The sequence below is a fragment of the Manis javanica genome, chromosome 8 (assembly GCF_040802235.1).
Source record: "Manis javanica isolate MJ-LG chromosome 8, MJ_LKY, whole genome shotgun sequence".
NCBI classification, from domain to species: domain Eukaryota; kingdom Metazoa; phylum Chordata; class Mammalia; order Pholidota; family Manidae; genus Manis; species Manis javanica.
In genome coordinates, this window is record NC_133163.1 from 104,989,060 (window position 1) to 105,003,960 (window position 14,901).

The window sequence follows — 14,901 nt, forward strand, 5'->3', positions numbered from 1 at the left end:
TGGGGAAGTTTTTAGGAATTATTTTCTTAAGAAAAATAATTCCTTTGTCTTTTTCTTCTCCTTCTGGTACCCCTATTATGTGAATATTGTTTCATCTGAATTGGTCACATAGCTCTCTTATCATTCTTTCATTTCTAGAGATCCTTTTTTTCTCTGTGTTCCTCAGCTTTGTTGTTTCCCTATTCTCTAATTTCTACTTCATTTACTCTCTTGTCTATATGATCTAATTTACTTTAAAATCCCTCCATTGTATGTTTCATTTCAGATACTGTATTCTTCGGCTCTGAGTGGCTCTTTTTCAGGTTTTTTATCTCTTTGTTGAAGTCCTCCTTGATATCTTGGATACTTTTCTCTAAATCAGTAAGGATGTTTATGACTTTTACTTTGAAATTTTTATCAAGAAGATTGGTGATCTGTGTTTCATTTAGCCTTCTTTTCAGGGTTGTGTCTTATACTTTCCATTGGATCAAATTCCTCTGCCTGCTCATTTTGTCAGGGGTTCTGTGTTTCTTACTTTGTATTAGATGTCTCTGGTATGCTTTCTTGTCTAAAGAGTAATAGCTTTATGACGAAGGTGTGCTATGGTGCCCAGAAGCACAATATTCTTTACTCTCTAGTGCCTGGTTCTATTTTGCTGGGGCCCCAGTTGTTGGCATGCCATGGATGGGGTGCCTTTCTGTCTGGCTTCTGTAGTGGTCTAAGTCTGGGTGGGAAGTTCGCTTGAGCTGCCTTTGTGATCAGCTCAGAAATCTCTGTTGAGCTCACAGTGAGAGAGGATGCCCTCTGCCTGGCCCTTTTCTGTGTGGTCCTCTCTTCTTCCTCAGATGTAGGGAGTCTGTTCTGCAGGTCCTCAGGTCATTTTCAGGTCTAGTTGCATTTGCTGTATTTTCCCCTTTCATGTGTTTTTGAGAGGTTTCCATCTTGCTTTCCCATTCTGCCATCTTTAATCCCTACCACATTCCTTTTAACATCTGCAGCATTTATTCTTAGTACAGAGCTTGCCCACCTGCCCATGCTCACTCCTTCATACTGTCCCTCACAACTGGCCATGCTGAGGGAGGAAGGGGGTAGTTTGGGCTCCTGATGTGTGGGGAGGAGCTGGAGGCAGAAACAAGCTTATTGGCCAGGATCCTATGACCTGCCAGTGTGTCAGCACTGGGAAGGCAGGAAGAGAGAAATGAGGAGGGACGGTCTGGGCTTTAGGACTCCTGCTTCTGAGGGAGGCTGTGGCCATCTGACTCTTTTAATATGGAGGCCCAACCCACCTAATGTGCTTATTTGTATTATCTCTCTCCAGCAAACCACACACATACAAACACTTATGTCAAGATACTGGAAAATGTGATAAGTACTAATATCTCTGTGAATTTATTATAAAGCTCATGGCCAGAGTTCAACTTACTTTCCTTTGTCCTTCAGCCATTCTGGATTCTTTTCTTCTTCTTTTAAATCAGAAAGTTCAGGAATATCAGTATTCATTGCTCTTTGTGCCTCTGCTTGTTTGTGTAGCCACTGAAATGAGAATGAAGTCTAAGAACACAAAGGTCTTAGTTCCATTAAGTTACTTTTAGATTTTCCATCTTCCTACATAAGATGGAAATACTATTTGTAATGTACTGAATGTTTTTATCCTACAAAATCTGTATGTTGAAGCCCTAACTACCAATGTGATAGCATTTGGAGTGAGGCCTTTGGTAGGCAATTAGGCTTAGATGAAGTCATGAGGGTACGGTCCCCATGATTGGATTAGTGTTCATATAAAAAGAAGAGACCAGACCAAATAGTCTCCTACCCTTGCCACCCTTCTGCCCCCCCACCCTACCCACATACCTCAATCTTGACTTCCCAGCCTCCAGAACTGTGAGAAATAAATGTCTGTCAATTAAGCCACCCAGTCTAGGGCATTTTGCTATTGTAGCCTGAGTAGAGTAATACCCTGATGATGATGATTCTAACTTTCCTAAAATTTTCTGGGAGTTAATTTGATTATTTTACTTGCTTATAACACATTTGTTTTTTCTATACTGAAAAATATATTAAAACTAATTTTAAATAATATAGTTTTGAAATTATAGAAATAGTTTTACAAATAATAAAATAGAGATTATGTTGTTTAATAAGAAAAAAGTTTTTATCAATTGTCATTGTCTTAGGATCTTCAATTATTTCCACAACTTTTCAATTTAGAGAGGCATCAGTTTACACTCTGCAGTCAAAAAATCCAGTTCTTAGGGTTTATACAACTAAGACACAATGCTTGAAATCTCAGGGTCTAGGAATTTATAAATGAATGAAAGACTAATTCTGAAATGTCACATTAAAAATACCTGATATTAATAATTAATTGTAAAAACATATTAATAATACATTCCTAAATCTCTTGTTATCAGAACACATTTACAAACATAGAAAGGCGTATCTGATAAAACAAATGGCAAGTGCAACAGTTTACCTCCTGGAATAAGCAATGTTTTTGTCTATTAAATCTGTTCTTTCACCAGTACTCTGGAGCAAAAAAATAGCCTGCAAAATATTTTTTTTTCCTCATAAGGAAATACTTTTTCTCATAAGGAAAGTATATTCATGAAGTAATATCTTTAGTGTAATGAATACTTAAGAAATTTAGAACCAGTACTGGTTTTAACAGGTGAAATTAAAAATATTTTCATTTGTGGTCATTGTAACTAATAGCAAGTATATCTACCTCTTCTTCTTCTGCTACTTGTGATTCCCGGAGAGCAGTTGGGAATACTCGAGGGGTGAAGTTGATTTTAATACTGCTAGCAGAACGAGGAGCAGGAATACTGTTTTCCTTTAACTTCTCAAAAAACATGTTTTCTGAATTTCTCCCTTTGAAAGCAATATTAGCAGGTGAGTTATTAATCTCTCATTTTCTGGTCAAACTGACTTTTAAAGTAATTACACATCAAAACCACTTCTAAAATTCTATACAAATACACCAAAGATACTTTCCACAAGAAGGGATATAAAATCCGTCACTTACAGTACTGCAGCTAATTATCTGTTCTTTAATCAATGACTCCAGCTACTTTGCTGGGGTTCTGTTTGTTAAACCACAGGGTCTAATTTACATTCACTCCAGGGGAGCACACTCTAGGTAACTCTACATACACTATAAAGGAGCCATCACTGCCAACACTACCTCTACTTCCTTGAGCTCCCATAGTAGTATCTTCTATAAACTTCCTTGTAATGGTGTAAAAATTTTCAGCCATCAGAGATAGCTAATGAGGACAGGCAAAGATGATGAAAAGCTATACCTTCTTATAAAGGTAGTTATATGTAGTGATGGTAAAGCCAACAGATGAGGAGAAATTAATGTGTTGGAATATAAACTATATGAATAAAGGGAAAGAAACACAACTTGTAAAAGTACCAAAAATATAATACATAGATTTAAAAGGCAAATATCAAAATTTTAAGAAAAATAGATTTCCACAAATATGACAGTAATATACTTGATATAAAATGAATATGTATAAATAAGGAAAAAACCTTCTAAATTAAAAAATTTGAAAATGACCTAAAATGACATTTCAAAGGGAGGGAGGAATAGGGCAGAAAGGAAAGAATAAGGACTCAAAGAAAGCAGTATCAACAAAAATTTGAGTGAAAATTTAGTACAGATGCTTGTGGTTGAGACTGCTATCTTCCAGTATCCTATCCATTCTACCCTCCTCCTCTTAATAATAGAGTTCAAGTTCTAAGCTAGGCCCATGACTGTGCCAGGCTAGAATCTACATAACCCAGCCTGCCTTAAGATTAGCTGTGGTTATATGCCAAACCTGAAAGAACAGAATGTGAACAGAAGTGATTATGAATTTTCTTCTTATGGGTAAATCTGCTTGCTATAAAATTCCTCTTTCTCCTTTCTCACTAGCAAAAAAGAATGCCAAATGCAGCACCCAGAGACGGAAGCTAAATGATATAATGACAGAGGTGGCCCAACAAGTCTGGATGGCCTTGTGGAAACAAACTCATCTACCAGGCATAGATAGGTCACTCTTCCATAACAAGTATTAGATTACAGAGAACTAAATTCCATCTTATTTGAACTGTAATTTTGGACCTCTTTATCATGAACCTACCTAATTAATACATCATCCTAAGAATTTTATATCCAAGTAAACTGTTGCTTACTTGTGAAGGCAAAAGCATTTCTAGATATATAAGAACTAAGTAAACACACCACTTAACCATCTTTTCTGAATAAATTACTCAAGGTAATGTTCTAGAACATGGGGAAATAAAATTATGAACCCAGAAGTGGGGAACTTGAGAGTAAAAATGAAAAAGGATGGGTTTTCTAACAGTGGAGAACACTATAAAAATGTAAGATTTTTAAATGTTGGTACAAAAGGAAAATAGAATAAAAAAGTAAAAATCAAGTATACAACTTCAGATTATTATACTAATTATTACTAGGATACAAAACAGAGGAAATAGGCATTAATTCTTCCATAATGAGAAGTCAAAAATTATTTTGTTATTAATTTGCTAAACATCTTTAAATGTTTATTAAAGTGACCACTAGTTACATTACAAATAGGGTATCTAGTTTCCAAACTCTTACAATAAAATACACAACAAAACATAAAATTAGCTTTCTGTTTCTAGCAGCACAGATTAAATTTTATGAATTTTTACAATTTTAAAAACAGATAAAAAGCTATGAACACATAACATGCTTGATAAAAATATAACAAATAAATGGCTCAAACACATAGTTACATTCAAAAATTAAACAAAGGAAAAGTCTTATCAGCAATTTACAGATGTCAAAAAGTTGTTTGGAAAGATATCTATATCTGTATCTGAAATTATACATACATATATACACACACACATATATATATTATATAAACTAGGGGTTGAATATAAAGGCTGGAACTCTAGTGCTGATATAGGTGCAGAGGTGGGGAGCTGGAAATGAAACTAGAAGCTCAGAAGAGCTACCCTCTCAGAGTAAAGGACACCTAAAAATCTCTGCCCACTGGTCCAGAAAAGTGAAGCCTGTCTCTTCCTGGGGCTCTGGATAGAAGAAAACATCTCTTGTGAGAAATCAAAACTCCAAGTATCCTTTATAAGCAATTCTTACTTCTGCAAACCAGAACATGAGACTTCCTCATATGCACACATTAAAAAAAAAAATCCTTGCTGAAGATGAGCATACAAATTATACAAGTTACATGAGGAAATAATACAGTGCAAAGAATGACCAGCCAATATGACAAACAGGAGGGTCAGCTCCCTAAGAATTTTAAACAGAACAATCTGAATGAAACTATAATAATTTTATATTATATATTAAGTATATATATTTTATGTTATATAATATAAATATATATAATATAAATTTATATATATTTTATATTTTATATTAACCAAGTAACATGCTCACTTAAAAGCAAAGACAGACTAAAATCCACAATGAAAAATAATAGACTAGTGACAAAAAAACAAATAAGAGTGAATAAAACAAATAGAACCTCCAAAATGAAAAATATCGTTAATAAAGTTTAAAATCTCTAGGATAAGTTTATCACCTCATTAGGCATAACACCTCATAAGCTTTGGCAAACAAGAAAATATATCTGAGGATAGTATACAGAATGTGGCCAAGAAAGATAAAGAGAACAGAGGGTAACAATTGATAGCTTAGAACTTCCCAGCACTGATTGAAGACTTAATTACTTTGAGTGAAAGTATACTCCAAGTTTTGATATTATAAGACAAAAAAATATAAAATTGCACTGAGATTAATAAAATTGAAGTACACCAAAGTGAAGGATTTTAAAGCACCAGAGACAAAGGATGGATTATCTTACAAAGATTAATAGTTAGTTCAAAAGCAGATTTCTCAGCAGAAACATTAGAGGGCAAAAGGCAACAGAAAAATATCTTCATATTACTAATGGAAAGTAACTGTCAACCTGGAATTCTATAACCAGCTAAACCATCCTTCAATAACAAGTATAATATGAAGATAATAACTGAATTTAACACTAAGAGATCTTCATTAAAGAACGACTAAAGGATTTACTTGAAGGGAAGATAATCTGACCCAGAAAGAAGTGACATGTAAGAAGCAAAGATAAATAGAAATCAGACCAAAAATGACAAATTAAAAATGGAAATGATAGGACAATTAGACATGCATCCACAGGATGCTGTAAGTCCAACATTCAAATAATAGGAATTTTAAGAAGGAAGAAAGGAGAAACAGAGGACAAGAAATAGTTTTTTAATCTCGGCTAACTGAGGGTATTCATAGACACTGGGTAAATACGTATTTATTAAGTGGATGGACAAGATGGAAGAAAGGAACCAAACTTCTCAGGCATCTGTAATGATGCCTGTAAAATAAGAACAAAGGACTTCTGGTGTAAAAATCCAAAAAAAACTAATTTATGTATTTTTTTATCTCTACCATGTTTAATTTCCCTTATACCCATGGATGATTTTTTAAATATCTTTAGAATACTTCTTATCTATAAAAGTGTTCTTTGGATTCCAATAGTATTTGAAACCATCCAATTTGTTTAGCAGTATTTGAAATACAAAAGGAAATGTTTTTGTATACTCTAGTTGTTATCAATATATTGTTGAAATGGCATTAAAAAAGGAGGTAATGTGGTAATTAAAGTGCATGTAAATATTAAACCATAATAAAATATACAAATCTAATAATGGTTACTCTTTAATATTCACTCAAAATGACTTCAACACATCTCACTGTTGAAGTAGTAAAGAGCCTAGTAGGAAGAGTATAGGTTTCAGATGCACAGACATCCAGGTTCAAATCCCACAGGTTTACTTTTGGTAGTTGATTATCCTTTCCAAACACCTACTTCCTCTAAAATAAGAATAGCAGTACTTATTCCAAAGTGTTATGAGCATTGAGTGATACAACTAATAAAATAGCCTAGAATAGAGATTACCCAATAAACATATATTATTACATAAGTGATTTTACTACAAAATTATCCTTTTACTAAATATACCCAAAATAAACTTCAATATTCTATAACCAGATAAAATTAAACTCTTGACTTTCAATAAAGAAATATGTTCTTTTACCTATTTTTCAACACATCAGGATCAAAGGCCAGAGGAGTCCTTGTGTACTTAAGACCAAGTTTGCTTAATAGTATTCATTTACCTGATTCATGTGAGGAAAAAGTATTTAATGAAATTTATAGTTTCTTATCATTAAGAAAATAAATGAATGCTCCTGACACTGCTAGTGTACTCCAAGTCTAGTTGGATCTGAGTTCAACATATTTAACACCTGCATAAATTTCAAAATGAAGCACACAGGCAAAATCAACACTGAATCCTTGTTTTATAATGAACATTTCACTACTTCCTAGAAGATGAAATGTCTTTCACCTCAGTCTTTGTATTGTAGTACTTATTCCCAATTTACCAAAATAATAACCTAAAATTGTAAAGAGATTACAAAAAAAAAAGTAACATCTTTGCCAACAGCATTCACTTTCCCAGAAAATATTAATCATTGTACCTTTTGTGGCAAGACTTCTAGGTGCTGAATTTCTAGTATGACTTTTCGATTTTAATTTTTTTTTCTCTTCTGCAGTTAGTTTCTCTTGATGTAATTTCTCTTTTCTCTGAATTCCTTTTTGTTCTTCAGCTCTTCTTTGATGTTCTTTCCAGGCTTCCAATTCTTTAGTTGCTTTTATCCGTTCACTTTCTTTAATATCTTCTATTTTTTTCCTCTCATCTTCTTCAATCTTTAAAAGTTAAAATTACCAAACCCATTAAAACATATCAAAAGCAACATTTTTTAAATAAGATATTCATTACAATAGTTATTCTTACCTCTAAACTCTTGCCCTTATATCTGTAGCAATAGTTAGTACTGAATAAAGAATTAAAATGGGAACAATGAACTCCCAGTGATTTAGGTATCATGGAACACAGGATTTAGTTCCAGATTTGCAATGAACTATTGATTTGATCTTAGGCAATCCCTCTTGCCAGCCCCAGTTTACACGTATGTAAAATGGGGGCACACATTCAATTAGATGATATCTCAGGGCTTTGTCAAAAAAATTGAATATTAGGAGGGGAGGAGCCAAGATGGCGGCATGAGTAGTTCAGCAAAAAAAAGACATATATTTTTGAAAATACAACAAATACAACTATTCCTGAAAGAGAGAACAGTGGATACAGTACAACAGCCAGGCTACATCTACATCTGCGAGAACTCAGCATCACATGAAGGGGGTAAGATACAAGCTGTGGCCTAGCGGGACCTGAGCACATCCCCCACCCGAGCTCCCCGGCAGGAAGAAAGGAGTCGGAGGGAGTGAAAGCCCAGGACTGCTAAACAACCAGCTCTAGTAATCTGCACCAGGAGCACAGACAGATGGTGCATGCTGTGCTGGATATTAGACAAATGGAAAAGCAAAACCTGCAAGCAGATCCACGCAACTGGCTACCCTGGGACAAAAGAAAAACAAGTGCTTTTTGAAAGTCTTAAAGGGGCAGGGACCTCACAGCTGGACAAAATCGTCCCAGCACACTCAGCCCAGCAGCTGGGAATCCCAGGGAACTCTAGGAGACCTAACCCCCTGGGCAGCAGCACAGCTCTGAAGCCCCTCACGGCAATAGGCAGCCTGCCAGTCATTCCCCCGGATGGCACGGACCCCAACACACAGGCCCAGTAAAGTGAGAGCGGCTGCATGCGCCCACAGCGGGGAGCAAATGCATGTGCCGGTGTTGGTGGCACCAGAGGAGCCCAGGAGTGGCCCACGTGACATGGCGGTGACAGTGGCTGAGCGGCCTGGGAGCATCCATGCCTCCAACAGCCGCCGAGAATCTCCTCCTGGTGCACACCTGCCCAGGCAAGACCCAAAGGCTGCCACCAGCATGAAACTGCCTGGAGGGGGCACTGTTCCCACAGGACAGCACACCCTGTGCGCCTCCCACTCCCCGCAGGGCTTTGCACTACCTTGATGGAGAACTGTGTGACCAAACCAAATGGAACAATATTTTCATTATAGGGGTACCAGAAGAAGAGAGAGAAAAAGGGATAGAAAGTGTTTTTGAAGAAATAATTGCTGAAAACTTCCCCAAACTGTGGGAGGAAATAGTCTCTTAGACCATGGTCACCCACAGAACTCTCAGCAAAGGGACCCAAGGAGGATAACACCAAGACATATATTAATTAAAATGGTAAAGATCAAAGACGAGGACAGAGTATTAAAGGCAAACAGAGAGAGAAAAAAGGTCACCTACAAAGGAAAACCCATCAGGCTATCATCAGACTTCCCAAAAGAAACCTTACAGGCCAGAAGAGAATGCCATGATATATTTAATGCAATGGAACAGAAGGGCCTTGTACCAAGAATACTGTATCCAGCACAATTACCATTTAAATATGAAGGAGGGATTAAGCAATTCCCAGACAAACAAAAGTTGAGGAAATTTGCCTCCCACAAACCACCTCTACAGGATATTTTAAAGGGACTGCTCTAGATGGAAGCACTCCTAAGGCTAAACAGATGTCACCAGAGAAAATAAAATCACACCAAAGAAAGCAGACCAACCAAATACTAACTAAAGGCAAAAAATAAAATCAACTACTCACAAAAGCAGTCAAAGGAAACACAAAAGAACAGAGAATAAAACACCTAACATATAAAGAATGGAGGAGGAGGAATAAGAAAAGAGAGAAATAAAGAATCATCAGACTGCGCTTACAATAGCTTAATAAGTGAGTTAAGTTAGACAGTTAGATAGTAAAGAAGCTAACCTTGAACCTTTGGTAACCACGAATCTAAAGCCTGCAATGGCAATAAGTACATATCTTTCAATAATCACCCTAAATGTAAATGGACTGAATGCACCAATCAAAAGACACAGACTAACAGAATGGATAAAAAAGCAAGACCCATCTATATGCTGCTTATAAGACACTCATCTCAAACCCAAAGACATGCACAGACTAAAAGTCAAGAGATGGAAAAAGATATTTCATGCAAACAATAGAGAGACAAAAGCAGGTGTAGCAATACTGGTATCAGACAAAATAGACTTCAAAACAAAGAAAGTAACAAGAGAAAAAGAAGGACATTACATAATGATAAAGGGGTCAGTCCAACAAGAGGATATAACTATTATGAATATCTATGCACTAGATATTTACAGGACCACCAACATATGTGAAACAAATACTAACAGAATTAAAGGAGGAAATAGAATGCAATGCTTTTATTCTAGGACACTTCAACACACCATTCACTCCAAAGGACAGATTCACCAGACAGAAAATAAGTAAGGACACAGAGGCACTGATCAAAACACTAGAAAAGATGGACTTAACAGACATCTATAGAACTCTACACCCAAAGGCAGCAGGATACACATTCTTCTCAAGTGCACATGGAACATTCTCTAGAATAGACCACTTACTAGGCCACAAAAAGAGCCTCAGTAAATTCAGAAATATTGAAATTCTACCAACCAACTTCTCAGACCACAAAGGCATAAAACTAGAAATTAATTGTACAAAGAAAACAAAAAGGCTCACAAACACATGGAGGCTGAACAACATGCTTCTAAATAATCAAGCTGGAAAACCTAGGAGAAATGGACAACTTCCTAGAAAAATACAAGCTTCCAAGACTGACCAAGGAACAAACAGAAAATCTAAACAGACCACTTCAGCAAAGATATTGAATCAGTAATCAAAAACTACCCAAGAACAAAACCCCTGATCCAGATGGATTCACTGCTGAATTTTATCAGACATATAGAGAAGACATAACACCCATTCTATTTAAAGTTTTCCAAAAAATAGAAGAGGAGGTAAGACTTCCAAACTCATTCTATGAAGCCAGCATCACTCTAATACCCAAACCAGGCAAAGATACCACAAAAAAAGAAAATTACAGACCAATATTCCTGATGAACATAGATGCAAAAATACTCAACAAAATATTAGCAAACAGAATTCAAAAATACATCAAGAGGATCATACACCATGATCAAGTGGGATTTATCTCAGGGATGCAAGGATGGTACAACATTTGAAAATCCATCAACATCATCCACCACATCAACAAAAAGGACAAAAACCACATGATCATTTCCATAGATGCTGAAAAAGCATTGAACAAAATTCAACATCCATTCATGATAAAAACTCTCAACAAAATGGGTATAGAGGGCAAGTACCTCAACATAATAAAGGCCATATATGATAAACCCACAGCCAACATCATACTTAACAGCGAGAAGCTGAAAGCTTTTCCTCTGAGATCGGGAACAAGACAGGGATGCCCACTCTCCCCACTGTTATTCAACATAGTACTGGAGGTCCTAGCCACAGAAATCAGACAAAACAAAGAAATACAAGGCATCCAGATTGGTAAAGAAGAAGTCAAACTTCCACTATTTGCAGATGACAAGATATTGTACATAAAAAGACTCCACTCCAAAACTACTAGAACTAATATCTGAATTCAGCAAAGTTGCAGGATATAAAATCAATACACAGAAATATGTTGCTCTCCTATACACTAACAATGAACTAGCAGAAAGAGAAATCAGGAAAACAATTCCATTCACAATTTTATCAAAAGGAATAAAACACCTAGGAATAAACCTAACCAAGGAAGTGAAAGACCTATACCCTGAAAACTACAAGATACTCTTAAGAGAAATTAAAGAGGACACTATCAAATGGAAATTCATCCCATGCTCTTGGCTAGGAAGAATTAATATTGTCAAAATGGCCATCCTACCTAGAGCAATCTACAGATTCAATGCAATGCCTATCAAAATACCAACAGCATTCTTCAACGAACTGGAACAAATAGTTTTAAAATTCAAATGGAACCACAAAAGACCCCGAATAGCCAAAGCAATCCTGAGAAGGAAGAATAAAGCAAGGGGCATCTTGCTTCCCAACTTCAAGCTGTACTACAAAGTCACAGTAATCAAGACAATTTGGTACTGACACAAGAACAGACCCACAGACCAGTGGAACAGAATAAAGAGTCCAGATATTAACCTAACCATATACAGTCAATTAATATATGATAAAGGAGCCATGGACATACAATGGGGAAATGACAGCCTCTTCAACAGCTGGTGTTGGCACAACTGTACAGCTACATGTAAGAGAATGAAACTGGATCATTGTCTAATCCCATACACAAAAGCAAATTCAAAATGGATCAAAGACCTGAATGTAAGTCATGAAACCATAAACCTCTTGGAGGAAAACATAGGCAAAAACCTCTTGGACATAAACATGAGTAACTTCTTCACGAACATATCTCCCCAGGAAAGGGAAACAAAAGCAAAAATCAACAAGTGGGACTATATCAAGCTGAAAAGCTTCTGTACAGCAAAGGACACCACCAAGAGAATAAAAAGGCATCCTACAGTATGGGAGAATATATTCATAAATGACAGATCCGATAAAGGGTTGACATTCAAAGTATATAAAGAGCTCATGCACCTCAACATACAAAAATCAAAAAATCCAATTAAAAAATTGGCAGAGGAGCTGAACAGACAGTTCTCCAAGGAAGAAATTCAGATGGCCAACAGACACATGAAAAGATGCTCCACATCACTAGTCATCAGAGAAATGCAAATTGAAACCACAATGAGATATCACCTCACACCAGTTAGGATGGCCACCATCCAAAAGACAAACAACAAATGTTGGCGAGGCTGTGAAGAAAAGGGAACCCTCCTACACTGCTGGTGGGAAGGTAAATTAGTTCAACCATTGTGGAAAGCAGTATGGAGGTTCCTCAAAACACTCAAAATAGAAATACCATTTGACTCAGGAATTCACTTCTAGGAATTTACCCTAAGAATGCAGCAGCCCAGTTTGAAAAAGACAGATGCACCCCTATGTTTATCGGAGCACTATTTACAATAGCCAAGAAATGGAAGCAACCTAAGTGTCCATCAGTAGATGAATGGATAAAGGAGATGTGGTACATATACACAATGGAATATTATTCAGCCATAAGAAGAAAACAAATCCTACCATTTGCAACTACATGGATGGAGCTAGAGGGTATTATGCTCAGTGAAATAAGCCAGGCAGAGAAAGACAAATACCAAATGATTTCACTCATATCTGGAGTATAGGAACAAAGAAAAAACTGAAGGAACAAAACAGCAGCAGAAACACAGAACCCAAGAATGGACTAACACTTACGAAAGGGAAAGGGACTGGAGTGGATAGGTGGAAAGGAAGGGAGAAAGGGGGTGGGGAGAAAGGGGGCATTACAATTAGCATGTATAATGTGGGGGTTGTGGCACTGGGAGGGCTGTGTAACACAGAGAAGACAAGTAATGATTCTACAGCATCTTACTGCGCTGATGGACAGTGACTGTAATGGGGTTTGTGGGGGGCACTTGGTGATGGGGGAGTCTAGTAAACAATGTTCCTCATGTAATTGTAGATTAATTATGCCAAAAAAATTAATATTAAATTAAATATTTTTCTTTTAACAATTAACTATTTTTCTAAAAATCAAGTCACTTCTGCCAAAATGCATACACATTTGCCTTTCCATTTAGGCCAGTCTTGCCTCTATTAGGACTGAACTGAAGTTGTGCCAACCTCACTGAAGAGTGAAGGAAAAGTAAGAAGGGAAATGGGAAGCTAAACTAGGGAGTTTGTCTCTGGTGGGTGGAATGTATGAACTTTGAGTCCTGCTGCCAATTATGTTAGCAATAGCAGGTATCTGGAACCCATGTGAAAAGCTAAATATCAAATGAATTTGAAGGTAGCACATGTTGCACAGGAGTGTGCCACGTTTTGTCCCTTTAAAACTGCCCTCATTTGGACAAGGAAACACCCTGAAATAGAAATAGAGCAACTGCTTGATGTATATGACTGGTTCTATGCATCTGACTTTCCTTTGGTAAAAAAAATATTCTCACCTCTATCTAGAGAAAAAGTGTCTAGCAGAAAGTTTTTCAATGATGGTGCTAATAATAATTTAAGTTAAGCACTTAAAATGTGGTTACTCAGACTGAGGAACTGATTTTCAAATTTTATGTAAGTTTCACTAATTTAAATTTAAATTAATTTACACTTAAACAGTATATCTAGCACCACTCTAGAATGATGGGCTGGGACAAGTTTCCTAGAGGCTGAATTATTTTAGGATACAGAATTCACACTATAGGTATAAAAACTATGACTGAAGCGGGGCTCTGTAATATCGGCATGACTTAGTACCCTCTTCTGCAGGATGGTCTGTTTATTTTCCTGTTGAACTGTGAAACACTGACTTAAAAATAATCTTCACAGATTATTGAAGAGGAGTTTCCAGTAGTCACAGAATGCCATCTAAGATCTAAACTAAGCACAAAGGATGGTAATTACTACATATTCTAAGTTCAGTGAGCTGCACATACTTTGGGCAGGAAGAACCTACACATGGCACTGAGCCAGCATTTAAATGCCTGACAACACAGCATGATGACAACACAGTATTAGCCACAAGCAGCCAAAACCTAAAGTAAAATAAGACTTTACCCAGTTGAATAATGTTTGTCATTTTCCCTCTCCTTCTCTGCCCCAACACATGGAAGAAGGCCAAAGTATGTGAACAGTCAGAACACCCTCACCCTTCTAAAAAACTTGCAAGTGAAGTAATTAAATGCATAAGACTAAGTCTTAGTTACCAAAAATGAGACTGTCTTTATAACCAAAGTAACAGAAAAGTTCTGGTATTACAACCAACATGTAGTGAAAGGAAATATATGCATATATATATATGTATGTATGTGTGTATATATAACATATATATATTTATAATATGCTGCATTAGAGACACAACAACAGTCTAACTCTTCAGTGACTAATAATGA

At 36.3% G+C, this 14,901-nt stretch overlaps 1 protein-coding gene across 10 annotated transcripts in view; it reads right to left on the minus strand.

Moving 5' to 3' along the window:
* The window catches only part of DNAAF4 (dynein axonemal assembly factor 4), a 67,964-nt gene that overhangs the window by 34,802 nt on the left and 18,261 nt on the right, over positions 1-14,901 (minus strand). For all 10 annotated transcript variants that reach the window (XR_012120700.1, XR_012120699.1, XM_037020984.2 and 7 more), the window contains 3 exons: positions 7,547-7,775; positions 2,705-2,850; positions 1,403-1,512 (listed from right to left, as the gene is read on the minus strand). Coding sequence is in view for 8 of the 10 variants with exons in the window: in XM_037020984.2 (XP_036876879.2) it covers positions 1,403-1,512; positions 2,705-2,850; positions 7,547-7,775 (485 nt within the window). In the remaining 2 variants the exon portion in view is untranslated. The remainder of the gene's footprint in view (positions 1-1,402; positions 1,513-2,704; positions 2,851-7,546; positions 7,776-14,901) is intronic.